Source organism: Colius striatus, chromosome 2 (assembly GCF_028858725.1).
Source record: "Colius striatus isolate bColStr4 chromosome 2, bColStr4.1.hap1, whole genome shotgun sequence".
Classification (NCBI taxonomy): domain Eukaryota; kingdom Metazoa; phylum Chordata; class Aves; order Coliiformes; family Coliidae; genus Colius; species Colius striatus.
Window position 1 is genome coordinate 120,569,055 of NC_084760.1, and position 26,815 is coordinate 120,595,869.

At 47.8% G+C, this 26,815-nt stretch overlaps 2 protein-coding genes across 4 annotated transcripts; one reads left to right on the top strand and one right to left on the bottom strand.

Moving 5' to 3' along the window:
* The first annotated feature begins 605 nt into the window (after window positions 1-605).
* MTIF2 (mitochondrial translational initiation factor 2) lies at window positions 606-12,178 on the top strand. 3 transcript variants are annotated; one of them, XM_061989328.1, is made up of 14 exons: window positions 606-631; window positions 2,034-2,307; window positions 2,772-2,877; window positions 4,098-4,269; window positions 4,731-4,891; window positions 5,238-5,414; window positions 5,919-6,058; window positions 7,165-7,289; window positions 8,047-8,251; window positions 9,075-9,327; window positions 9,985-10,125; window positions 10,902-11,066; window positions 11,252-11,392; window positions 11,766-12,178. In XM_061989328.1, the coding sequence occupies exons 2-14, from the start codon at window positions 2,098-2,100 to the stop codon at window positions 11,933-11,935; spliced, it is 2,166 nt and encodes a 721-aa protein (XP_061845312.1). In that variant the 5' UTR covers window positions 606-631; window positions 2,034-2,097; the 3' UTR covers window positions 11,936-12,178. The 3 variants fall into 3 exon arrangements, with proteins under 3 accessions (XP_061845312.1, XP_061845310.1, XP_061845311.1); XM_061989326.1 differs by lacking the exon at window positions 606-631 and adding an exon at window positions 653-672; XM_061989327.1 differs by lacking the exon at window positions 606-631 and adding an exon at window positions 668-716.
* A 440-nt stretch (window positions 12,179-12,618) lies between these two features.
* On the bottom strand, window positions 12,619-14,553 carry RPS27A (ribosomal protein S27a). Its single transcript, XM_061990519.1, has 5 exons — window positions 14,403-14,553; window positions 13,995-14,049; window positions 13,799-13,884; window positions 13,057-13,188; window positions 12,619-12,801 (listed from the first exon to the last, which is right to left on the bottom strand). The coding sequence occupies exons 1-5, from the start codon at window positions 14,448-14,450 to the stop codon at window positions 12,652-12,654; spliced, it is 471 nt and encodes a 156-aa protein (XP_061846503.1). The 5' UTR covers window positions 14,451-14,553; the 3' UTR covers window positions 12,619-12,651.
* Between the last annotated feature and the right edge of the window lie 12,262 nt (window positions 14,554-26,815).

Below are 26,815 nucleotides of genomic sequence, written 5' to 3' on the forward strand. Positions count from 1 at the left end.
TGCTGTATGGAATGGTATGTATAGAATGGCATGAACTGGTTTGTATTTACCCTGCTGTGTGGTAGGTATCGTGCTGTACTATGTGTGTTTGGTTTTGCATTGCATTGTATGTGATGTGTTTATCATCTTGTATATATTTGTGTGTCTTCTGATACTCTGCATTCTGAGGTGTACGAGGACGGGCTGAGGCACCTGGGGGGGGTGTTTAGAAAAGAACCCTTAGGTGAGATCTCATGAGGTTGTGGTGAGCTGGGTGTTGGCCACTTCTCCCAGGACACCAGCGAAAGGGTGAAAGGAAATGGCCTCAGGTGGCACTAGGGGAGAAGGAGGCTGGAGCTGAGGCAGAACCGTTTCCCTCAGGGGGGTGTCAGCCCCTGTGCCAGGCTGCCCAGGGAGCTGGAGGAGTCCCCAGCCCTGGAGGGACCCCAGAGCCGTGGGGCTGAGGTGCTGAGGCCCGTGGGTCAGTGCTGGGCTGGGCAGGGGGAGGGCATGGGGTGAACTCCACCAGCTTCAAGAGCTTCTCCATGACGCTCCCCCGGCGCGGCGCCGTGAGGGACGTTCCCGCCCCGCCCTGTGCGCCTGCGCGGTGCCATCGCGCGCGTGCGCAGCGGAGCGGCTCGCGCGGCGCCAGGCACGGAGCGCGCGGCGTGGGGCGGGGGCGGCCCTCAGGGGGTCAGCGATGGCGGGGGCACGGCACGGCACGGCACGGGCACAGGGTAACCGGGTGGGCTGCGCGCGAGGGGACGGCAGGACGCCAGAGGTCGGCGGCCTCGCGGCGCGCCGTGCCGTCCCGCTCCTGAGGCAGCGGTGTGGGTGTCCGTGGCGGCCCCCGCCCCGCGGGTGGAGGCGGTTGCTTGGACCAAAGGCTGGTGTAGGCTGCTGGCTTCTCTGCTCTAGTGGCCCAAAGGGTGAGCGTGGAGGCGGGAGGAGCGCCCGGCGCGGCCTCGGGTGACCTCTGTGGGCACACAGCGGCCGGCGCTGCGGCGCCTCGGGGTTCCCGGGCTTCAGCGGCCCTGCCCCTTCAGAGCTCGTCAGGGAAAGGATTAAACACCGGTTGCTTTTGGTTGGTGTCGCTGTCGTTTGCTCACTTCCTGCAGCTGTCCTAAAAACGAGCGCTTTTAAAGGGGCCGCGGGTGTTCTGAGAGGAACTGGCAGCGTTTCACCCTTGGCAGGTGGTACAAAGCCACCTTTGAGCATGGGGAGTACAGAGAAGTGGCATATAAACCTGGCATAAAGGTCATTTCATCGGTGCCAGAGCATGAGCCACGGCATCGTTTACTTAGCTCCACCTGCTTCAGCTCCTCAGAGGATGGGACTAGGAACGGCTGTAACTGCAGTGTTCCTGTGCCTGGTGTTGCCTTAGGAAGCTGCCTTTCTGCAGATACTTATTCCAAGGCATCTTTGATGCTGAACAACTAAATACGGACAGCCAGGGTGTTGTGCAAACCAACAGCAGTGGCATCACTGAGCAGAAGGACAAAACAGGCAACAGAGCAATAGGAGAAGCTCTAATAGACTGTTGTACAGGATAATTAGCGAAATGACTCGAAGTTAAGATGGTTAAAACAAGATGTGGGACGATCTGACAGAAGTGTCTTGGAAAGCTTAATTGCTGAGGCAGGGCTTAGCCTGAAAGGCTGTCTCTGTCCATGTGGCAAGGCTGGTGTTACTGCAGTGCTGCAGTCCTTTAGCAGTGCTAATATGGAAGCAGCAAATGTGCTTTACTGGCTTAGAGAGGGAGGTTGTGCCTGGATAACTGTCAGTGTAGCACGAGGAGTGCAAATGTCCCTTAGTGTCAGAGAACCTGAAAGGAGGGTTTTTAGTAGTTTGCATTAAAGGTCAGTGGAGATGGGTAGAAGATGAGTGAGCTGTGGCAATGTTAGATGTGTGTGTCTGTAATGGGATAGTGGAGAACGGTGAAGCACTTCAGGGAGCTAAAACTGGGACACTTACTGAATAGTTGGACTTTTTTCATCATTAAAAAGCCTGTTTTGAAGCATTTGTGCCTTGTGTTCCTGTCTCTGTTATCACAGGAAAGAGTGATCTTTCAGCTTTGAGGCCGATTTCAATGTGTCCTTTGTACTTGGCAGCGAGGAGATGAATCGAGGGTTGGTGCTGAAGTTTGAGAATCTGGTGCAGTTCCGTGGTGCCTGCCAGCAGCTGCGAGCTCTCTCCTCCAGAAAAGTTCACAGAGCACAATGGAAGCCTGTGCAGTCATCTGCACATCCCCTGTGTCCACAGCCCTGGCAAAGAGACAAAGTAATCAGTACGGCCTTATCTCAGCACAGACATCTAGCTACAAAGGAGGTAATTACCAAGACACAGTCATCTCCTCTGTTTTCTGTGAAACTTCAAAGTACAAGAGCTCACTTTGAGTGTTTTGATTACAAAAACAAGGGCTATATCAATGAATGGAGAGAAGTTGTTATAAATTGATAAACCCAAAGGTGCTTATGTACCACTCTGTTGTGGCCCCTTCTCACATAGTGACTTAGAAGCGCTTACACTGGCAGCATCATGGATCTTGCAGAGACAGGAGACAAACAGGAAGCAAAAATAGCTTGCTGGGGTCTTATAAGTTATTATATCCTATACACTTGCCTTCAGTATGATGTATTAAGTCATTAATTTACTGCAGTTCCTTACAGTTGTAGTAAAAAATATGTGTTTGCATCGTATGGCTTGAGACACTTGGCTTTTTAATACTGTTTTCATTATTTCTTAGTTTATGCCAGCTGTGTGTTCCTATATACGTGTCTAATCCCATGTAGGAGACAAAGAAGAGGAAAAAGAAGATCCCACTGACACAAGGTGAAGTGGAGATAAGGCGTCAGATGACCATCGAGGAACTTGCACGAGCCATGGGCAAAGACGTAGGTGAGAGCCTGCTCCTGCTTGAATGAAACACAACAGTTAAAACATTCAGGAGTGGTGAGGTCCAAGATGTCTACAATGGTGTTACTTAGTGGTGGCTGATCCCTCCCTTGGCAAGGCAGGTTGTACCCACACCAAAGGAGGTGTTGGTAGACACAATGGCAGATGAAAACAAGTGTGGCTGTCCAAATTACCAGGCAAAACACTTTAATGTGAAGAAGCCAGGGTTCCCCTTAATCTCAAGCAGAACTGGTTCAGATCCACATAGGTCCCTCTTTGTTGTTGCATTTCCTAAGTGCTAAATTGTTCTGGAAGGAAAGACACTGCACCGTGATTTGTTGAAGCTGGACCCCTGTGAGTAAAGAATTCATGGCTAAAGACAGAAGGCACAAAAGAGCTTCAGCCTGTAGTCCAACCAGGAGGAGGCTTCTTGGATTCAGGAGCAATATGTATCATTTGATTAACTGTGAGTGGGCAGGACCTGTGTGGAAATTGTCCCTTTTTCAGATGACTGCCCTAACAACAGCGATACAGAAGCAGGGTTGTTCTTTTAGCCCCATAAACCGTTCCTGGATGGATAGTGGCTCAGCTTGCCCTGTTGTCAGTGATGTTTTAGGAGAGTTATTGGCATATGTTAACTATTGCCGTTTGAAATAATTCTGTACCTGTATAAGACCAATGTCCAGTGTCTCTTTATCCAGCTGGGTACTTTTTCTGGCAAACTTGCCTCTCAGCAACGAGTTGAGGAGCAGAAAAGTCTGTCATATCTTCTTGTACCATTCAGAGATAGGTTTGCAATGGTACTTAGGTCGTCATCTGTCAGGTTTTGACTACTGCAGCATGTTGTGTGTTTCTGCTACCAAAGAAAGTGGCACATAACAGACCAAATTTCCATCCTTCTTGAACCACTGCTTTGCTCTTTGGTTTAGACGAGTTTCAGTTGTTTTCTTAGGGGTCAATGGAAAAGTAAGCCACGAAAATAAGGTTGCAGCAGAGAATGAGGCAGTCACTTTCAGTGAATCTGAGTCAAGCTCTTCTCTGCAAGCATATGGTGTAGTAGGATCTTGTAGATCAATCCAACCAAAGGGCAGAAAGCTTTGTGAATGAAACTTATTGGCACAACGACAGCTACTAATGAAAAAGTCTTAAACTGCATAAAGCAGAGTCTTTTTCTCACACATGTGCGTGGATGCACTTGTTAAATGCCATTATCTTCTCTTCAGATCATATTTATGAAGCTCTGCTGTACACAGACGTTGACCTTGACTCACTAGAACCAGATTCTGTCTTACATGAAGACCATATCAAGCTCATTGTTAAAAAATCAGGGATGAAGTACAAATCAGCAAAACTGAAAGAGGAAAAAGAAAGGGAAAACAAAGATGCTGTGAAAAGGTGAGCTGGGAACTGTGCTTTTTTTGGCTCTTTCTGTCCTGTTTGTTTCTGCAGGTGTTTCTCCTAATGCTGTGTTTTCTTCCTGTTTGTTTCTGCAAGTGTTTCTCCTAATGCTGTGTTTTCTTTGTTCTGATGTTTTATGGTGATAATGCCTCGTACAGCCACAACCTGGTAACATGTAAAAGGTAGAGTTTCCTGGTTTGATTGCTTTGGCTGTAGGTGTGGTTTGGTTTAGGTGAGCTTTTTCTATGCCATGTCCTGCAGAAAAGCCAGTTCTTCGATGTACTGAGTTGCTGTGTTCATTGGTGCAGCAGTCAGACTGTGCTGAGGGGTAGCTGGAGGTTGGGATCCTCACCAGTGCATCAGTGAGCTCTGGTGACCTTCCTTAGCCATAAGGGGCACGAATGTCTGTGAGTGAAGTGTGTTGGTGTTTACAAACCCTGCTTTTGTTCCCACTGCAGGCCTCCTGCAGAGCCAGCAGCACTAACCCCACGGCCCCCTGTTGTTACCATCTTGGGCCACGTTGATCATGGGAAAACCACCTTACTTGACAGCCTAAGGAAGACGCAGGTGGCAGCAATGGAGGCAGGAGGCATCACGCAGCACATCGGGGCGTTCCTCGGTACGCTGCGGGCACGGGAAGCGGTTTGTTCTCTGCCTCGCATCGGGGGCTGACTGGCTGCCAGTTCACTGGGCAGGGAATGCTGCAACAGTGGAAAGGGAAATCATAACTTGTGATAACTGTCCTAACTGCATGGGTGGAGCTGTGAAGTGGATTGTCTGTGTGGCTGAAGCTATACTGAGACTGATTTGTATTATGAAAAATCCCAGGACACTTTCTTTCCTGAGGAGTTAAAAGCACCTGTGACCTCTGAGCCAACAATCATCTGCCTAAAATATGAGCACTAACAAAAGGTGATGCCCTTTCAATTTGTAAATGTCCTACATGTGTGTGTGTGTGTTCACAGTGCATTTGCCTTCTGGGGAGAAGATAACTTTTCTGGATACCCCTGGACATGCAGCTTTTTCAGCCATGAGAGCAAGAGGCACCCACGTCACTGACATCGTGGTGCTCGTCGTGGCGGCGGAAGACGGAGTAATGCAGCAAACCATAGAATCCATCCAGCATGCCAAGAATGCAGGAGGTGGGGTGTTGGACTTGCTCAGCTTACATTTGGGAGTGAGTGGTGAGCCCAGCTTGCAAAGTTGATTTATGAAGTGGATGCAGTTGAGGTAATGAGTGCTTGGTAAACGTTTATTCACCTCCAAAGAAACTCCTGGAGCTGGAATCCACGGCACATAGGAACTGATTGTCGTACTCCCTGTGCTTCTCCCCTGGGGAGGTGTTGGGTAACCTACTCATTGTTGCAGTAGTACATAAAGATACTCAAATAGTAATATTTTTGCAGGCCTTGCAAGAAAAGCACTCACAGGGGGTGTGTGCATGGAGTTGTTGTGGGTTTTTTCCCTTCCCTACTAGGATAACTCCTCCAGCTTGCTCATTGCAGCTCTCAGTGGCTCCTCAGGGAATAGCCACTAAGGAAGAAGAGTTGTTCTAAGTGGTTGTAACCTGCTCTAACCTTTTACTGCAGTTTTGCTAGCAGCAGCAAGTTTTGGTGAGGTTGGTAAGGAGTTTGTTCTCTTTTTAGTTCCTCTTGTCCTCGCCATTAATAAATGTGACAAACCTGAGGCTGATCCTGAGAGAGTCAAGAAGGAACTGCTGGCTCACGACGTGGTCTGTGAAGAGTTTGGAGGTGATGTTCAAGCTGTGAATATTTCTGCACTCAAGGTAAAGTTTTTGGTGCTGTTTCATGGGCATCTAGTGTGTGCATACAGCTGCATTTGTGTTTGGCAGCTGGAAAACAAAATGCTTATCTTCCTGGTATTTGACACCTTACTAAGTGCTGCTGGCTCTCACCAGAGTGATTTCAAACATACTCTTGTTGTGCTTCGAGGCTCATGCTTTGAGTAAGCAATAATGTCTTTCATCTGGAAGCTGAGTGAGTATTTTTCAGGTCGGTCTTAGTTGCTGTTTCCTCATACATTTGCTTGCTGTGTGCAATGAGTGCAAAATCAAGGCTGGTGGTAATGCCATGCATGAAGAGAAAAATTCAAACAGGGATGAATCCATGTCTTCTTACCCTTGCAAACAACTGGCAGCTAAAAACTCACCTATAGTCGTTTTCTGGTGGGGCTCTGTCCAAACTGCTGCAGCAGTGTCTTAACCTTACTGCCTGGGTGCATCCCAAGTGATTTTGTAAGATTTCAGGCAAATTCCAGAGCTATTGAGGACATGCCCTTGCACTTCAAAACAGCACACACAAGAATGGCTTCTTGGTTGACCTCTAGCACACGTTCTTGCCCTCAGTCCTGTAGGTCTGCACCTGCTGGTGGAGAGGTAGCTCCTTGCATCTGGTCTCAAAAAGATGTAATTAGAATAAGATGCTAAAAAGAACCCCAAAAGCCAAACAAATCAAAGCAACAGTTGTGTCTCTTTGTGCCTCAGTCGTGACTGGGTAGTAGATGTCCTCAGGTTTCAATTTGGCTGTTTAGGCGGTTTTAATTTGCATTCCTAATACACCTGTAGCAGCATATTGCAGGGTGTTTTTCTGTATCCTTACCCTTGGTGCTGTGAACAGAGAAGCAGGGGAACTGCTCTCCCTAAGGTTTCATGTCTTCTGGACCACTGTGCAGCAGTCTTACTAGCTCAGTCCTTCAGTGCCATCTTCCCTCGAAGGCAGAGGCGTGTGTGCTGGTGGGCTGTAGTGCACTGCTGGAACTCCTGAATTCAGTGGGGAAATGTGGCACCAAGGTTTCAGCTTCTGACCTTACTTTAATGGAGTGCTGCTTCTACTCTCTGTATCCTTTATAACGTGTGTTTCTGGTTTTATACAGGGTGAAAACCTGATGGTTTTAGCAGAAGCAACAGTTGCTTTAGCAGAGATGTTGGAACTAAAGGCAGATGCCACGGGGCTGGTAGAGGGGACCGTCATTGAGTCTCGCAAAGACAGAGGCAAAGGGTAAGCCAGCTGCCACCTTCACAGCTTGGATGAAGCAACTTGTAACCCTTGTAACACTAGTTCTGTACTGTGCTGCTTTGTACCTCAATTGTTAGGCTTGACATCGGGCTTTTGGTGGTTGTTACTAGATGTTACGTAGCAGTTTCCCTGCAGCACTTGCAACTGAAGCATTGAAATGTTACTCTGCACCTGAGAGTCAGAAGTTCCAAACTGACGGGTGAAGTTTGGCTGAAACCAAATCCTGTGAGCACCAGAAATACTTTAAATGGCTACAGCAGGTGTGGCTTTAAGAAATGCCATTAAAAAGTAGGAATGGAGAAGTCAATAGTCATCGTATAATGCACCATTTTGGCAAGTTGTGTGCAGCATGATGTCTTGCTCTTCAGTTCTGTAAACAAGCTGTGCTCTGCCTCCCTTAAAAATTAACTGAATACCAGGAAGTCACTGGGACTTGGGCTTTTAGAGGGGAAGGTTGTCACCTAACTTGTTACATCAGTGTGCTGCTGCTTTCACAAATGCCAAGCATTGCACTGATCTGCAGAAGTGGAGAGAGAACAGCCCAGGCTTGGGCATGGTTTGCAAGTCACTTCAGAAGTTTCTCAGCAGCCTCCCAAAATGTGTCAGGGGAACATGCTGCCCCTGGACACATCACAGGGACGTCTGCTTTGTGTTTGTTTGTCTACATACACTGCCTGTGTAAGAAGGGTCACTTCAATTTTGTCTGTTACTTTTTTTTCTCCTCTGTTCTTCACTATAGTCCAGTTACCACAGCCATCATCCAAAGGGGAACTCTGAGGAAAGGCTGTGTTCTGGTTGCAGGGAAGACCTGGGCAAAAGTGCGTTTCATGTTTGATGAGAACGGGAAAGCCGTAGAAGCTGCCTCTCCAGGCATCCCGGTGGAAATCATGGGCTGGAAGGAAGTCCCTTCAGCAGGAGATGAAATCCTTGAAGTAGAGTCTGAGGTACAGAAGGAACTGTTTAATGGAAAGCAGTTGAAGTAAGGTGGAGGGGAAGGAGCTGAGTGGAAAGGAAGGGGGATGACTTTCATCCCAGATAACCTCAATAGTCTGAGGAAAGCCAAAGGCCAAGCGTTGGAGAGGTATTAAGAGACCTGAGCTCAGTGTTTTGTAAGAGGGATGAGGATTTGCATGTTGCCTCTTTGTTTTCTGCTGCCTCCACCTCTCCCCTCCCTCACCTCCATGCACCCAGAGTAACCTGCTTTACAGTCACATGAAGAAAGGAGCCTGCCTCTGGAATTAAAGATGAGTCACCTTTGGCTCATGCCTTTCTTCTCGTGCTCATCCTGCCTTCCTCCATGCTTCCTTTGCAGTGGCTGCAGTCCTGAATGGCTTCTGCTGGGGTAACCTGGGATGTGTTCTAACGTGTGCCCCTTCTAAAAGCACAGAAGACATTTATATGGTCACACTGTCACCTTGGAGAACAACCCCAACACTGAATGGTATCAGTGTTTTAGTCTGAGAATGATAGAAGTAGTTTCTAGCAAAAGAATATGCATAAAAGGTAGCTTGAAGTAGGTATTGGGAGAGCTGGACAAACACCAGCTGAAGGTGAACAATGATTTAATCTCTCTGCAATGCAGAGACACCATAAAAATAGGCCTCGAGTCCTCTCGTGGTAGCCCAGGGAGGAAGCTGTTGTGCTCATTCTCTGCCATCCTTGCAGCAAAATCAGTTGTTGAATGTGGAAGAAAATGAGTGAGCCTGTAGGGAAGATGCAGGAGGATGAAATGTGCATTAAAGGTGATGCTTCTGCCTTCCTACCCAGCAAAGGGCACACGAGGTCGTGGCTTGGAGAACCTATGCTGAACAGCAGGAGAAGCTGAAGAAGGATGTGGAGGTTATTGAAGCCAAGCAGAAGGCGCACAGGATGGAATACAAGGAGAAGCAGCAGAAGCTAGCCCATCTGACCTGGAGACAGAGGAAGGCAGTGCTGTACAAGGCCAATAAGCATCAAATGTTCTCAAGGTCTAAGGAGAGAACAGAGATGGACAAAAACGTGCTGTCGGTAATTGTTAAAGGTGCTGTCCCATTCTCCTTACTGCCCCTTGGGTTTTGTGCTGCTCCCATGCTCAGTCTGAAGGGTAGCTCTGAACTGCTAACAAAATGTCTGTCACCAGAGGTTTGATCAGTTTAAAACAGAACAAGTGACTGAACTCCTCTCAGTAAGAGGAGGAGCATCAGAAAACATCCAGTGGTCTGAAAGAAGCGCTTCCAGCAGGGCCAGAACAGGAACATTTGAGCCCAACCCCCTTACCCAGGGAGGGTAAAACACATGCCTGTGCCTGTGTAGAGGGAGAAAATGTGTATTAGTTTAAAAAACCCCCAAGCTACATGAGCAGCACTGCTGCATCATCAGTGGAGAACAAGAACAGTGAGTGTTTGTTGCAGTGGGACAGGAGGGGCTCGGTTTGACCTCCCGTTCAGTGATACACAGGCAGCGACAACAGTAGCTGAAAAATGATGCAAAGCTGACCTGGAAATGGCAGCTCCTGGTCCTATTGTGGTCATTTGGGGTGTGGAAGTAATACTTGTTGGATGTGTTTTGACATACTGCTGAACACGTAGCAAGAATGATGGATGCCCAGAGACTTTAACAGTGTGGAGCTGTGATGCCCTCAGTTCTACCTCAGTGTTTTGATGTGTGGAGTCAGCAGCACTTCCCTTTACCCACACAGGTGACGTGGATGGATCTGTGGAAGCTATTCTGAACATTCTGGACAGTTATGATGCTGATGATGAGTGTAAGCTGGAGATCATCCATTTTGGAATGGGAGATATCAGCGAGACAGACATCAGTCTTGCTGAAGCATTTAATGGTGAGTGTGTGTTTAAAAACCCAGTACAAGCTCTCTGTTGGGAGTGGGCAGGTCCTGCTCTGGTTTTGCTTCTGCAGTGATAATTAGCAGCATCAATGAAGGTAAACATCTCCTTTAACATTCAGCAGTGGTGCTGGGAGGAGGAAGGGCCCTGACAAGCTGTGGTCAGTAGTTGAATTGTGACACTGACTGTTCACTCAAGTTGCTTCATGATGCTCAAAGAGGGCAAAGCAAGGAAAGCAGGTTACAAAAGCAATTGCTTTTGCTCAGAGGGACGATTGGAGAGGCTGTGGCAATAGTTGTTCCTGTTTCTGGCCCAGAATTCTCACCTGCTGCAGAGTGTGGGCTCCTTGGACCTGCCATAGTCCACAGGTGGATGAGGATGACTTAGGGGTCGCTTCCAGCTTAACTTGGACAATTGAGCTGTTCTTCCAGCCCAGAAATGGGAAGTCTTTGTCCATTTAGGTGAACTCTGGTGAGCTGTGTGTAAGCATTAGTTTCTGCTCTGATACCTCCACGGTTCTGTGATCAGGGAGCTTCCTCTGAGGGCTTTTTTGGAGTCATCTGTTTGATACAAGATTAGTAGGAGTCGACGTGCAATGGGAGAGCAGTGAGCTGTCCCCCTCTAAAAGGGAGGCAGTGGTAAAATGCTGTTTTGCTGAACACTGGTTCTCCCCTGTGCTGGGAGGTCAGTGTTCCAGAACACACAGCAGACGCTTTCACTTCTGCTCAGAGTCATCTGAGAGTCACCACTCACCAACCATTTTATTTCTCAGGTGTTGTATTTGGATTCAGTGTGAAAGCCACTGAAGGCACGAAACAGCTGGCTGCTAAAAAGGGAGTCAAAATCAAACTGCACAATGTCATCTACAAACTTATTGAAGACCTGAAAGATGAGCTGAACAGCAGACTCCCCTCAGCCACGCTGGAGGAGACGAGAGGTGAGTTTCCACTGACAGTTTGGCTTTGCAGTGTGGCCTGAAGTTTATTCTCCCATGTATCAGCTATTTTATATCCCTCTGGAGCTCCTTTGTCTGGTTACAAAGCTGGGTCAGTGGGAGAGTTGCTCCCACTCATTGCCAGTTTGTTTTTCTTCTCTACTTCACACAAGTTCCTTTTGTTTTAGGAGAAGCTTCAGTTCTCAACGTCTTCTCTGTGACTGTGGGAAAGAACAAAGTCCCAGTAGCTGGGTGCAGAGTACAGAAGGGGCTGCTGGACAGAAGAATGAAGTTTAAGCTGCTCCGGAGTGGGGATGTTATCTGGAAAGGTAATGACCACAAAACATCTCCTGGACACTGCTCCTTCCCTGGGGAGGGAGTGCAAAGGCTATGTCTGATCCCAGGGCCCTCCCTCAGCCTGTGCAGGATGGAGTTGCTCCAACTAGAGTAAAACTGCAAACTGCCTCTGTTGTCTCACCCAGAGCTTTTGCTCAGCACCCCCCTGGCAGGGAAGCAGCAGCAGCAGCACAGGCTTTGCCTGCTGCCAAGGACTGATGCCTGACTTTCATGAGCTCACAATCTCTACCCTGGCTTGCTTTCATTTTCTAACTGCAAGGTGAAACCTGAATTCTACAGGAAGGGCAAAGCACCACTTGCAGCTCTGCAGGTACTGGGCTCTCTGATGCGTTTTTCTCTCTGCAGGGTCTCTGTCATCACTGAGGCATCATAAGGAGGACGTGCAGGTAATCAAGTCAGGTATGGATTGTGGATTGAGTTTGGACAATTATGCAGAATGCAAGATTGGGGATGAAATTATCTGTTATGAAGAAAAGGAAGTTAAACAGACAACTTCCTGGGACCCAGGATTTTAAGATACACGTGAATACATGAACACTAAAGGACATGTTACTCCTGGCTGGCCTTTAACTCAGCATGAACTGTCAAAGCTGCACATGAGCTGCTTCATATCTGGTGTTTCCATAATGATGTCCTCGTTCTAAGTCTTGGCAAGTAACCACCTTACCTCATTGGAGCAGGAGATAACTACATCAGTTAATTGCTATCACTTCAAGTGTGTAAGACCACGGTATAAAGGTTTCTGATGACTACTGAAATGGTATCTATTGATCCCAAAAATTGCTCTTTTCTCCCTCTGTGCTGCTGCAGTTTCTCACTATGTAGTCTGCATTTTGTCAGCAGGCCTCTCCCACCCTTTCCTCTAGCACTGACCCCCCTGCAGACATGACTTCAGCCCTCTCCATTGCCTCTCTTCCCAGGTTAGAGCTACAGTGCTCTGATGCTATAACACATCACTACCCATCACAGCTAGTGGTGGGCTGGTTGGTGGTTTCTTTTTCTCTGACATTGCTACTCATTTTCTCCTTTGAAAGGAGACTTAAACAAAAACCCCTTCCTTTTAATGCAAGAGTCACTGCTTCAGTTCCAAAGGCAAAGGATTTCACCCTGGTTAGCAGTCAGCATCCCAAGCTTCTCTCACTAAGCAGCAGAGAGGAAACAGAGGGCCCCAGGAAGCAGAAACAAACCCTTCAAAGCATACAGAACTTCAGATTTTTATTGGCTAGTACATTTACTTGTCTTCTGGTTTATTGAAGCAGTATGTCAGACAGCACTTGCCACAGTAGTGTCTGTCGAAGTGGCTCGCCATGAAGACTCCAGCCCCGCACTCCTCGGACGGGCACTCGCGGCGCAGGCGGCTGATCTTGCCGTTCTCATCCACCTGGGAAGGGCAGACAGGCAACATCTCACATCTACTTGCCACCTTTTAGCACCAGTGGTCGTTCTGATCCTTTGACAGAACGCTTTTTGTGGTCAGTTACTCCACCAAACCTCGTGAAGCCGAGTGCAGAAGTGCCCAGTCACAAGTCAATTTGCTGTAAGTAAGCCAGGCCCCACACACACTCATCACAGGCTCCGTGTCCCCCCTGCTGAGAGCTGTTGGCATCAAGGTTCTCCCAGAGTCGGTTCTACATACCTTGTAGTACTTCAGCACTGCAAGCTTCACCTTCTTTCTCTTATGCTTGTTCTTCTTGGGAGTGGTGTAAGACTTCTTCTTCCTCTTCTTGGCCCCACCACGAAGTCTCAGCACAAGGTGAAGGGTTGATTCCTATTTGTAAAGCACATGAAGCACTGTAAATGCTGGAGTGTGCAAGAGCAGCACGTAAGCAGGCTTCTGCTTTTAGCTACAGGAGTAGATCTCAAACACCAGCTAATTAGGAAAGCTTTAACATGCTTATTTGCTGTTAAGTCTGCAAAGGAACAGGTCCCAGAGACGAGTGGGCTGCTGCATCCCGAACCCCAGAAGGCTCAATTATGGCAAAATCTGTTGTGAAGCCCTTAGTTCTAACTGCACTTGAAGAGTTTCCTGAGGTAGCTAAGCCAAACTGAGAGCTGCCTCTTGCTGCTCCTTTCTAGTGATACTCACTGTCGGGTTAATCTTGCAGAAGCAAGCAGCATTTTTCCCCTTGGCCCCCTAAAGCAGCTCACCACAGTGTGGGGCTGGCAGGAAGGAAATGTTCTCTCCTGCCCTGAAAACACCAACTGGGCTACAACTGCCAGGTCTAGACCCAGCCCTAAACCCACCGCTCTGGTTCACGCCATCTGAACCCTGTCTTGGGGCTCAGCAGCAGTGCTCAGGCTGCTCCAGCCCTGCCAGCTCCTTGGTGCTACACCTCTCCCTGCAGCTTACACCTCTCCCTGCAGCTTTTCCTACTCACTTTTTGGATATTGTAGTCAGACAGCGTGCGTCCATCCTCCAGCTGCTTCCCAGCAAAGATGAGCCGCTGCTGATCCGGAGGGATGCCTAATGGCGACAGAAAGCAAGATGAAGGGAGGAATCCGAACTATGCCATTCTCTAACAAAATACCCACATCGGTCCCACGAAGAGACTCACGCCGGCATCTCGGACTTACCCTCCTTATCCTGGATCTTGGCTTTCACATTCTCTATCGTATCAGAAGGCTCGACCTGTGATGACACAAAGCGGAATGAACCTGCACTTTGGTTTTACATCAGCCCTGACAAGCAGAGGAGCCCCGAGCGGCTTCAGCCACACGGCCTCTGCCGTCACGGCCACGCTTCCCCCGCCGCGGGCAGCCCAGGGCCGGCGCTTCCCGCGGTATCCCGGCGCCTTGGTGCAAAGGAACGCACGGGCCGGGCCGCGGAGCAGCGCAGAAAGCCCGAGGGCGGCCGCAGCCCTGCTGCCGGGGGGCCGCGGCCCTGCTGCCGGGGGGATGCGGCGAGGCCGGGCCGGGCGCCGCGGCCCCGCGCCACGGACGCTCCCCGCTCTGAGCCCCACACGCGCCGGCGCCGCGGCTCACCTCGAGGGTGATGGTTTTCCCCGTGAGGGTCTTGACGAAGATCTGCATGGCGAGGCCGGCAGCTGCGGGACGACAGGCGGCGAGGGCCGGCGGAGCGCGCTCTCACCCGCGCCCTGCTCGCACAATGGCGGCGCCCAGAGAGAGCCACGGGCCGCCTCGCACGGGGTTTCCAGCCGCGGCCGGCGAGGGGCGGGCGGCGCGCCTGGACTACGGCTCCCGGCATGCCCCGGCGGCGCGGGCCGCGCTGAGGCAGCCTGGGACGTGTGGTCCCGCCCGCCGCCGGGGACGGGCAACTGCAGCTCCCGCCCTGCCCCGCGCCTCGGCTCCGCTCGGGGGTGCTCGGCTCCGCTCGGGAGCGCTCGTCTCGGCTCCGCTCGGGGGTGCTCGGCTCCGCTCGGGAGCGCTCGGCTCGGCTCCGCTCGGCTGGGCTCGGCTGGGCTCGGGAGCGCTCGGCTCGGCTCCGTTCGGGAGCACTCGGCTGGGCTCGGCTCGGCTCGTGAGGGCGGCGGCTGAGGGCGGCTGCGCGGCGCCGTTGGCGCGTCAGGGCCGCGCTGTCTCGGCAGGGAGCGTGGTTGGCCCTGGAGCTGCCTTTGGTAGCGGCTCGTGGGTTGGAGGCTGCGGCTTCTTAAGGTACTGTGGCCCGCACAGTACACAGAATCGCCTCGGTTGGAAAAGGCCTTGAGGGTCCTGCAGTCCCAGCCCAGCCCTCACCCTGACCCACGGCCCTCAGCCCCTCAGCCCCGCGGCTATGGGATCCCTCCAGAGATCACTCCCCCACCTCCCCTGGCAGCTCGTTGCAATGCTTAATAACCCTCTCAGGGGAAAAGTTGTTCCTCAGCTCCAATCTCAACCTCCCCTGGTGCCACCTGAGGCCGTTTCATGGGACCAGAGAGTGGTGGGGGTTGGAAGGGACCTTTTAGAGCTCATGCAGTCCAACCCCTGCTCCAGCAGGTCCCACCTAGATCAGGTCACACAGGAACACGTCCAGGGGCGTCACAAAATCTGCAGGTTTGAGCTGTTGGAGGGCAATGAGCAAGGAATGTGAGCACAGCAACGTCCTGGTAACAAACTTTCGTGGAATCATAGGGTTGGAAGGGACCTTTAGAGATGATCCAGTCCAACCCCCTGCAGAAGCAGGGTCACCTAGATCAGGTCACACAGGAACATGTCCAGGCAGGGCTTGAAGCCCTCCAAGGAAGGAGCCTCCACACCCCTCTGGGCAGCCTGTGCCAGGGCTCCCTCACTGAAACAGGGAAAGAGCTTTTCCTTATGTTTAAGTGGAACTTTTTGTGTTCCAGCTTCATCCCATCACCCCTTGTCCTGTTGCTGGCTACAAACTTGAGATTTTTAATTCCACTCCCATTTCAGCCTATAAGTTACTTTGGATTCAGTGCTCCTGGTTTATAACCTGATTTGAATAACAGCTCTCGCACTCGGGGCCTCTCTGCCACTGAAGTAACTTCCTTGCTTCTAGCAGAGCCTCTGTAGACTGGCAGCCTGCCACTTAAGCACTTGCTGCTTGGGACACACACATAAAATAAGCAAAGTCCTGCTTTGTTGTAAGGTTTCAGAGTTTTCAGAGGGACTTTTTTTTCTGCTGTCAGACAGGGCAGCATGAGCTCAAGCTAAGGGCAGACAGCTGCAGCAAACCACGAAGGCAGCAAGTGCCAGACCCTGAAACTACTCTGCAGACAAACTAATACTTGTCTGCCTGGGCTGGGCTGGGAGAAGTGCTTAAATTGAAAGATAATGTTTCTGAAAATCGGGGTTTATGCATCCAGGGATGGTTGTTTGCAGCTTTTGTGCTAACTGTGTCTTGCTTTAACAAACCGCTCTTCAGTGTCTCCAACTCTGTCATTCTATTGCTCTTGTGGGTTTCAGGATTGATTTTCAATGCAGTTGGGGATTTTGGCCTTTAAGCTTTCTCTGTTAAAACAACCACCATTTTTCTTATGGGTGTTTAATTTCATCAGCTTTTTTGAAAGAAACCTCAGTCTTAGGATTTATAACTCATGTGTAAAAGCAGTGATTAATTTGTCAAGCAGGACCTGGAAATGCAGTCAGTTTTCTTAGAGGCATAGGACCAGGTTATTCTAAGTGGCACTGTCTGAGCTTTCCAAGACTGCAATAACCTAGTTGCTTGTGCAGGAAATCAGCACGAAATTTACCTCAGCAATTCGTGTCGATTCTCATCTCACTGGATGGAGCGTTTGAAAGTTTGCCGCTTGGCAGATGACAGAGCTGTGAGGATAATGCAACGCGTTTTCTGGTAGCTTTTCTTTGTGACAGCAGAGGGAGCTCATGCAGCAGCCAGGCGAAGAATCCTTTGAGCTCTTTGTATGAACCCCACTAAACACCGAACGGCAGGAGCCGCAGTGAGGGTTATTTTACTATCAAATAGCGCTTATTTGTCCCTTTTAATATGCCGGTTGGTGAGAATGTGTGCATGTTTGTGTTTTGTTTAACGGGAACTGTGCCCCATGTAGAAGGCAGTTGGTGAGTTGTGCTCTGGAGTGGTACGGTGAGGGCAAAGTGATCCATCCTGTTCTCAGCTTCAGTACATCGTGTCTGTCCTTCGGGAGCTCCTGCACAGGGTTTAGAATCAGTGTCGGGTAAGGGAAACTGCTAGAGTGAACAGTCCATCTGGAGGGAGCTGGACAAAGGCAGAGCAGTGTAGACACACCCTGAACCCTTGGTCTTTGTGAGTCATAGCACAAGTTAGATTGGCAAGACGATCTCACAAATCCTACCAAGATACAACAAATGTCTGCCTAAGCCAAACTTAGGCTTCAGTTGCTCCTTGGGTTGCTGTGGGAGTTGGGGGATTGGAGGACCATGTTATACTGTCAGAGCCAGTATGGGAACTTAGCTTAGGCTGCTTATTAAGAGATGGGTAATTCAGCCATGGGGGAAGGGAGATGCCCAACCGCAGTCCTATGCCAGCACATTCACCGGGTGTGTGTTGGAAGAGCCTCTTTTGGTGCTCTGCCCACAACCAGGATAAACAGGAAGACTACTGAATGTCATTTGCTGCTGTCACTGTGCTGCATGTTCCCAAAACAACAGATATCTCTGTAATTAAGCAGGTTACAGCTACTGCTGTCTTGTTTCAGTTTTAATACATTGTGGCACTTATAAAAAGCTGCTGGGCCATATTCATCACACACATAAACCTGTAGAGCTGGGATTTGCAGGAGAACTGTCTTTAAAAGTGAAGACTCACAAGTCTACAGATATTTTAAGTACTGTATGGATGAGGAAGCAGGGCAAGGTACACAGGTTCAGCTTTCAACGTGTACAATAGTGTGTCCTGTCAATATAAACCTGAAGTGAAAGATACAAATGTAGAAGTGTTTTCTGAAATGAATTAGTGGGAGTTTTCTTTCCCTAGTAATGCCTTCCACTCAGTGTAGTGTCTTTCCAAATGCTTGTGAATGATTACTGCTCTGGGAAGTAGGGCCTTGCCAGGAGGGGTTTGTAGTTGTCTTAGCTGATCCTGTCTTTTCCTAGATCAAGAGTTTAAAGGCTCTGTAGGGTTTTCTGTGCTCCATCTGCTCTGCTGAGAAGGTGTCTCTAGCATTGTTTAAAAGGCAGTTGTTATCACCCTATTTGCAGGAAAAAAAGGAGCAGAAAGAGGTGATACTGACAAAAGAATGTGAGAACAGAGATTTAAAGTGTTTATGAAAGCCTCAGTTAAAAGGACATGTTCAACAATAAATGACTTAGGTAGTGTCTACTCTACATGTCATTGCAGATCAATTTTGACTAATGTTCATTTTTCCCAGAATCACTGAGGATGAACTACAAATTAAGCATGTTTTTTTCCCCTTTAAGTGCTTTTTGCTGTTCATGTGGTTGAAATTCATGTAATCCTGCCATTATTAACACATATGCTGATGCTCCAGGAGCAATCAGTAAAAAGATCGATGCTGGTGGCTGCTGTGGGATTTCTGAACACAGCACATCTACAGAATAGAGCCCCAAGCTCTATGGTTGGGAAAAACTGTTGCCTGATGATTGCAAACACATGCTGGTATGCTTTGGAGACTGCTTGGTTTTATGCAGGGACCAAGAGATGTTTATTTGCCAGGCTGAGATTCTTTTAGCTGTCCAGCCTGTTATTTCTGTAGCAGAGCATTTGTTCCTGACAGCTGAAAACTGATTTATTATTATACCTATTGCTATTATGCCTCCTGCAACTTCAGGTTCAGTTTTCTCATGTCATTTTCTCTTGGGGGCTAGATAGTAATTGAAATGGTGTCATTTCTTATCCATACAACGAGTAATGGTTATCTGATCAGCTGTCACACTGATCATGAGATGGGTTAAGTGTTTAACCTCAGACACACTGGATATATTGTACCTGCATTTATACAGTGTAACATACATGGGATTTTGGCCAAAAGCATGAAAACAGTGAATGAAAAGATCACTGACACCAGCACAGAAGCTGACATCATACAAGAAAGCAGCGCAGATAGAACCGTGACATTCCCCAGAGTGATTTCATGGTTTTTACTTGCAGCAGCCAAAAAACTGAGAGTGCTTTTTGAACCAAACAGGATGGCAATGGGTTAAACCACAAAGCTTTATTCTTTTTCTTTACAGCCATTTCTACTGTGCAGAAAAGGTTCCTAGCAGGGATAAGTGATCAAACGGCAGGCCTGAGCTATGTTCTTCTTTATTTGTCTTATTTACCAGCTGTTTTGTGCTCTGCAAGTTTTAGGCATCGTGCTACATAAGATTTGCAGCTGCAACTGCAGTGTCCGTGTGTACTCTAGAGCGTTCCCTGCTGTTGCTGGGGAGAACTGCACTGCTGTTGCCTTACATGCCTTAGTTTCTGCAGAACTTGGTGTCTCACAATCCTAGAATCTGTTGGGAATTGAAGCAATTTAGACCCGTGTGTTTTATTCAGCATCCTCGGGAGTTTTTTAGTCACTTCATCTTCAAGAACAAATAAGAACTGTTTTTAAAAGTTCTATTTAGCAAGGTGACAATGTACTTTCACATAAAGTAGCAGTTTGGTAACACTCAGACACACACAGAGTTATAGGTAAAGAAAAGGTGGGATTTCCAAAAGCTAGAGACATCTGTAAATGCCTCAGCAGGTTGTAAGATCCATTCCTTACAAACCTGGGGGTCACCAAGCTCAGGCATCATAGTGAAAAAACCACCCAGCTTCACAGATGGAGGAGTAGGAGAGCCACCCAGTCACCTTGCTATAAGAGAGATTCAGGGTATTCAAATGCAAGCTTCACAATGGCCAGCCACAGATTTATACCGTGATTTAATCAAGACATTAGGCTCTTACAGTATGGGTGCTAAATGGGAGGTTCAAGAGACTGGAATGAGAAGAAATGTGAGGTTAGTTACACAGCCTAGAGCCCAGGCCATTTAGCTGAGGGAGGAAACTATAAGGTGTGCTTCATGGAATGCTTCTGTCTTAAAAATAATTCATAATTCATCTTCTGTCTTGAAGTTAACATGTTATTCCCTGGAAGCAGTACCAAGCCCATCCCAAGATCCACTTTCCCAGGGAGTGTCCTTAGGTTTTGTTTCACCCCTGCTAAGAAATTTCATTAGAGCTTCAAGAAGTGATAATACAGTTTTTATTGCGTTTTTGTCTCTGTGAGATGAGGTTTTTTATATTGCTCTGCGAGAGAAGGAGGTGGCTGTAACATAAATAGCTTTTTGCATCCTTTAGTCTCAGAACTCTGACGTGAAATTCAGGTTTTCTCAGGTTATCAAAAGCAAAATGGGTTTTTGTGATACAGCTTTCAGCAGATGCAAGTGACAGAGGGTTATCAGTGTGGAAGAGTCTGTATGGATGAACAGATACATGAATAAGATATTGATAAAGGTTTATGTTTATAAGTTGTATTAATTGGTGATTTTCACTAGGAGCTTTTAAGACAATCAATTTAAAATCTGGTTTACTGTTGCCTCTTCAGGCTCTTCCCATTATTTCCCTTTTCTAGCTTCCCTGTATCACCATCAGCCATCCTCTTCATACTTTAGATCACAGAGTGGTAGGAAGCAATCCTTCACTGGCAGAAAATCAGTGATATTAGCAGCGTGACCTCATAGGGTAAATGTAGTCCATCCTTCTCTAATCCCTTTGATGTCCATGAGTCACACTAAGGGTTCCTCCACTGAATGTTGTGACTCTGTGAGCCTCTCTGGTGTTTTGGGAAGCTGGTTTGCACCATTGCTGAAGCCACTGGTCAGAAAGAGCTGTTGAAGAGGCAGCACAGGCTGCACCTGACCGATTATCTGGGCTCTCCCAAGCGTGGTTACTTTTCTCCTGCATTAACATTGTTTTGACAGATGGTTTTGGAACTTTCAGATACACTGAGAAATCCTGAGAGTTTTATTCCAGATGAGTCTGCCATGTAGTCACAGCACTCCAGGCTTCATTCATTAAAGCTTCTCACTGAATTTCATAAGCCATACATTCTGCACTGTGATATTCACTCTGATGATTCCGCTGGATAGTTGAAGGTGGGAGTAGGTTCTCTCTGGAGATGACAGCAAAAAATGACATCTTAGTTCCTGAGCTTTTGTGGTTGGCTTCTGTCAAGCTTAAACTCCAGTTGTTCTCTGGTTTGTGCTCAACAAAAATAAACATCATCCAAAAAGTAAAATGAAAAGTACTGTAAATACAGTGCAGGGGATGGAGTTAGCAAGCAGGCAGCTGCTGAAGGCAGGCTGGATAGGCTGGAGTGGATGGATTTTCAGTGAAGCTCACGTTGATATGAAGTTTCAAAGGTCACATCATTTCCTAGGAACTCACCATTAACCCTGAGGTAACTGGAACCTTTAACTATGTTTCTATTTCAGAAGTAAAAACTGAATGATAAATGAGAGTGAAATGGCACGAGCTACACTCATTCAGGTCTGCAGTCACTGATGGTTTTTTGGTTTGTTTTTCCAAGACTGGTCCTAACATCAGTGAAGAATTATCAACACAGGCAGTTCAGTTCCATGCTTTATGTTCAAAGTGATACTTGGCTCAAATCCAGGAAGAGCTGCACAGCCTTCCCTCCCTCCTGCAATCAGCAGAGCAGCAAGCAGTCAATTACAATCATTTTGATGATAAACTGTGGTGGGAGGGGGGGAGGCAGCCTGTAGTGCTTCACAGACTGTGGGAACAGAAAACCTTTAGAGCAGAACGCTGTTTGAAGTAAAAGTAGTCTCTTTTTTTCAATAAAGCAATATTGGAAAAGAAATCTCTGCTGGGTATCTTGCAGAGATTATTGTTTCTTGTACAGAGATAGCACCAAGAGCACATTCTCATTTTAGCAGATATTGTTCAAATACCAAGGGACAGGCAGCAAAGATGAAAAGCAAGCAAAGTACAAGCCCTGCAGTGGATCTGGAAAGGTCACTGGTGGATGCTTTTCTGCTCCTTCCTTCTCTGAATTCTAAAACACACAATGAAAAGAGCAAAGGGAGAGACAGACATAGCATCACCATCTGAAAGTTCTGGAGTGGATTATTCTCTTTCTAGAGATGAATTACCAGTTGATTTGTACTTCTGAGTTCTGTTAGGACTGACGTTAGTGTGACAAATGGTGCTGCTTTGTGAATATAATTGGCATGTGTGAATAAGCTAAGCTACTACTTGTTTGACAGTCTTGAGTGTTTGGGGAGGGGGGGTATTCATACTTGACCAAAGATACAAGATGGCTGCAAAATCCCCAGCCCTCAGTAAAGAGGTTACACCCAGCTGAAGGCACCTAACTCAGCCAACAGTTAATGTCCTGATGCTGTTGCTATCGCTCGTGGCAGGGTCACAGCGCAGTGCTGTTGCCAATAGCAAGCAACTGAGGCAGAACCCTTTCCCTGCTCCCCTCCTCAGACACAGTTGCTCAGGCAACAGAGAGGCACAGAAGGAAACTGTAAGGAGTGGGAGGAGAGAGATTTCCCAGGGGCTGTAGAAAGAGTGGAGGAGAAGCAGAGAGAATATTGGTAATACGTCTCCGGGAAGATATTTGCCCTTGTTGTTGCATGGACAGTGATCCCAGAGACTGCTTCAGGGAGCTTTAATTAGGCTTCTTGCCCTCTCTTGTCTTTCAAAAGAGAGAAGCAGATCAAATGAGGTGACAGGTATTGGATAGTGTTAGTACCTGAAACAGTCCCAAGGAGACATTTATGTGCATTCACCTGTAAACTTGGTGTGTGGCATCTGATCTAGTCGAATGCAAGCCAAAGGTTGTGGCAGGCCAACAGCAAAGCTGCTCTGGCACACACCTGCATCCTTCAGGGAAGGGATATGGCCTCTAGGAGCCATCTGCAGCACTCGGGGCATCATCTCCCCTTGGCTCTCAGAAGATGGTCGTATGGATTTTAGGGCTCTTGCTGGATGAAGGCTTTTGGTAAGTGGCTTACTGAGTAGGGGGAGATGGCAGCTATGATCATCCTCCTTTAGGAGCAAAGAACAGGCAACCCAACAACCACCTACCACACTTTCTACACATGCATTTGCAGTATTAAGACTGTTACCAAAGCTGTTAAAGGTGAGGACTTGTATGGGAATGTCTTTAAGCTGATCACTGATGGAAAAGCAATGTTTCTGAGTTCTAAACGTTACCTCTTCATTATAATTTGGTTTAGTAGCTATGGCTGTTTATTTCATCAGGAACAGCACATGAACACTCTGCAGGGTTTGTGCATTCTGTCTCTGCAATTCTCATTTCCAATGAATTAGCATTGATTGGCCAAAGCAGCATTTCTTTTGATCACATCTTAGGAAAGATCCAGGTTCTTCACATACATTTTATTGCTGTTCTCTGATAGCTGTTTTGTACATTAAAAAAAGCCCCTTACATTCTGTCTGACCCAGTCCATATGAAAAAGAAGCATTCTACTCCTCAAGAGTTGCATTGCAGTCATCATTCTATCAACAGGTTTTCCTTCTGAGTTGCAGTGATCTGGTTTGGATCAGCCTGGTTTCTTGCGTAGTCATCTTTAGAAAGCTCTGATATGGATTCTTACAGTGATGTCTACATTAGTACAGTGTTACTATGATCTGCTGTAGGAAATTACAGGTGCTGTCTCTCATCTTAGACAGTAGATTCTTTGGAGAACTGATTGGGTTGTCTTCTATATATAGTACCCTGCAAATGAAGCCTTGTTTATGACCAGGGCTCTTGTGTGGTGTGGTAATAGAGATCATAACCTCCTCCTGTATATCTTTCCTCTGAAATAGGTAGGGATGGCAGCAGCAGAATGATCATGTCAACAGAGTTGTTAATACTGCTTGGGCTGGGCTGTGTCGAGCTCCCAAAAGTGGATGGAAGTGGTTTTGTCACTGCCTCAAAACAAATATTCATTCAGGTTTGTACACTTGCCTCCTTATTTGCAGCTCATCCCTTGAAAAGAACAGTTGGCTGAATTGGTGTGAGTCCCAGTAGAGGGAATACTTTGGAATGTGATGCAGAACTTAGAATCTGTGATTAGATCAGGGTACAAAGTGGTAGGATGAGGGGGAGAAAAGTTAGTTAAGAGTCAACTAGAAGGTGAACTCCATGATAAATGCTGTGGAAAGAACAGGAGATGAGAGCTGGCAAAAGGGCTGGTGGTTCAGTGATAGGAATCCAAGGCATTTAATTGATCTTTAATGTATTAGAGTGGAACATCCAGATCTCACTTTGATAGAAAGCTGTAACCTTCATCCATGAATGTGTGATTTTAGTCCATAGAAATGGAAGCTGCTTGTCATCAAGTACATTAATGGTTGCTTAATTTATTACCCTTTTCATCAGTGAAAAGGCCAGGCAGAGCAGAGAGGGGAGAGTGTCTTGTATATAGGGAGGAAAAAGCTGCGCAGAAAGGAAAACTGAAAGAGGAGACCTGTATAGATGTGAGGAAAGACACGTGGAGAGTTGAGTGTTGTTTCCAAACTTTCAGATGAGAGGAAGAAGAAACAGAAGATACAGAAATTTAAGGAAGCATAGGCAATCTTTGGGCTTGGAAAAACAAAGAATGCAGATGGTTCTGGGGAAAGAGCAGGGAATGCTCGAGGAAGCAACCACAAATTCGTTAAAAAACAGATCTAAGGAATGTCAGGAGACAAGCATGGCTTTATTTTTCAGGTAGGAAAGACTGTCATCCAGTGGCTCTTCAGCCTTTATGCCCTTCAATTGTAACTCCTGTAAGGGAGTCTGTCCCTTTGTTTCTGTGTGTGTGTCCTTTTCACTGAGCTTTTCAGTAGAAGCCCAAAGAAAGAATGGGATTGTTTACAGTCAGGTCAGTATTGAAAGCCACTGGAATCTCAGAAAGATTAAATCATTCTGAGGATGAGGAGGGATTTCCTGACAGTGTGAATATTATGGAGGTGTTGTTCCAGGGAGATTATAGTCATGTCCTTTGGGATAACTGAAAGTGGATTGGACAGAAGACCAGAAAGGTGGCTGGTGATTTACTGCATGTGTTGTTTGTGAACGTGAGCGATAGAGGTTCAGTGCAGCTGAAGCAGCATCGCTTCCCTCACATTCGCAGCAGGTCTGTGTCTTTAATTAGACTCACAGACCAAGTAATGCTGCATGAATTTGAATCCCAACAGTTGGATTCCAGGCTGGGATTTCAAGTGTAATCAGGAACTGGCAGCTGCTCATGGAATATTTGAAGAGGGAGGTTATATTCAGAATTTTCCTTCAGCACCAAGTATAGGCATAAATATTCTCATGTGTAAGGATTTATACACCCCTCATTAGCTGCACATGCCTAAATCCTCTTTACATTGAGCTACTGACAGTGGTGGGCTTAGTTATTCTTAGGGTTGATCCTTTGGCAAAAAAAAATGTGTGGCAGGGTTTAATAGTTGTACACTTGCTTCTGCTACACCCAGCTATTAAAACCACTTCTAATTGCCATTCAGTGAGTATACTCAATTTGTCTCCATAGCTGTGGTTGCAGGAACAGGTTTGTATTTTTCCAAACTGAGTTTTGTGTCACTGGCAGAGAATTTTAGAGCTGAATTTCTTCCTCATTCCAGAGCCCACGTGTGGCAGAAGGTTTGTTTGAAGAGGGACAGCTAAATGGTCTTGTCATTCTAAAGTGCTTCTGGCAATCGCCTTCCTGATTAGTACACTTAGATTTTATTTGTCACACGTGAATAATGGCCAGTTCTCCTGAGCCTGATGGGAATATGGCTCTTACAGATATTTATTGTGGTGAGTGACCTGTACAAACATCAGTTGTTTGCTCTAGAACAGTGTGTGCAAAGGAACACTCTCTCTTTGTCTGCAAAGAGGGAATATGGCTAGACTAGGAGTGGGCATGAACCGGAATCTTGCATCCATGCATTTCTGAGTTGCAAGGCAAGGAGGATTCCTAGCTATGAGTCCAGACCTTGGCAGAACACCCACTTTTAGCTCTTATTAATCATGTGAATCACAGTCTTTGCTGCTGCTTAGAATGACCACGCACTTAGTCATATTTATAGTCAAGACCAAAATTTTGTGGCTTAGTGTCAACTGTTGTCTAAATGTGTTAGGCATATGGTGGGTTAACAACAGCAGTATAAATAGAATATACTGTAGTTTTTAGTAGCTTGGACAAAGAGTCACATTCAGCTGCTGTGATGAATTGCTGCTGGTGGCTGGAAACTTCTGAGTGTGGAGATTGGCGTTGCTGACTTTTGTCCCCTAGGGCACGGGTGTATGAGAAAGGGCAGCTGGCTGCAGATCACAGGCTTCTAATGAAAGGCCACAGGGGTACCTGGAGTTTCTGCACCCATAAGAGGAGTCCCATGCTGGGGGGGCTTTTATGGCCCCTATAAAATCATAGAACTGTTTTTGTTGGAAAAGCCCTTGAAGCTGGTGGAGTTCAGCCCTGCCCTAACCCTGCCCAGCCCAGCACTGACCCACGGCCCTCAGCACCTCAGCCCCACAGCTTTGGGGTTCCTGCAGGGCTGGGCACTGCCCCAGCTCCCTGGGCAGCCTGGCACAGGGGCTGACACCCCTCTCAGGGAAACAGTTCCAGCCTCAACCTCCCCTGGCACAACCTGAGGCTGTTTCCTCTTGTCCTGTCACTTGTTACTTGGGAGAAGAGACCGACATCCTCCCTTCAGGGAGTGTCAGAGAGTGCTGCTGTCTCCCCTCAGGCTCCTCTTCTCCAGGCTCAACACCCCCATTCCCGCAGCCCCTCCCCAGCCCCTTGTGCTCCAGCCCCTTCCCCAGCTCTGTGTGCAGCTCTGGCCACGCTGCAGCCCCTCAGTGTCCCTGTGGCAGGGAGTGAGGGGCCCAGCACTGACACAGCCCTGGAGCTGCAGCCCCTCAGTGTCCCTGTGGCAGTGAGTGAGGGACCCAGCCCTGAGCACATGCAGCCTCCCCAGAGCCCAGCACAGGGGCACAATCGCAGCCCCGTGCGTGAGGGTCCGGCTGGAAACATCTCTGTCCCAGACTTTA

Excerpts from the sequence above, each read along its gene's own strand:
- RPS27A (XM_061990519.1), bottom strand. The coding sequence starts at position 14,450 with ATGCAGATCTTCGTCAAGACCCTCACGGGGAAAACCATCACCCTCGAG. Across the intron at positions 13,885-13,994 it reads CAAGATCCAGGATAAGGAGG|GCATCCCTCCGGATCAGCAG; the intron begins GTAAGTCCGAGA and ends TGTCGCCATTAG. Across the intron at positions 12,802-13,056 it reads CAGTGCTGAAGTACTACAAG|GTGGATGAGAACGGCAAGAT; the intron begins GTATGTAGAACC and ends TGCCCTTCCCAG.
- MTIF2 (XM_061989328.1), top strand. The coding sequence starts at position 2,098 with ATGAATCGAGGGTTGGTGCTGAAGTTTGAGAATCTGGTGCAGTTCCGT. Across the intron at positions 7,290-8,046 it reads CGCAAAGACAGAGGCAAAGG|TCCAGTTACCACAGCCATCA; the intron begins GTAAGCCAGCTG and ends TCTTCACTATAG. Across the intron at positions 11,067-11,251 it reads CACGCTGGAGGAGACGAGAG|GAGAAGCTTCAGTTCTCAAC; the intron begins GTGAGTTTCCAC and ends CTTTTGTTTTAG.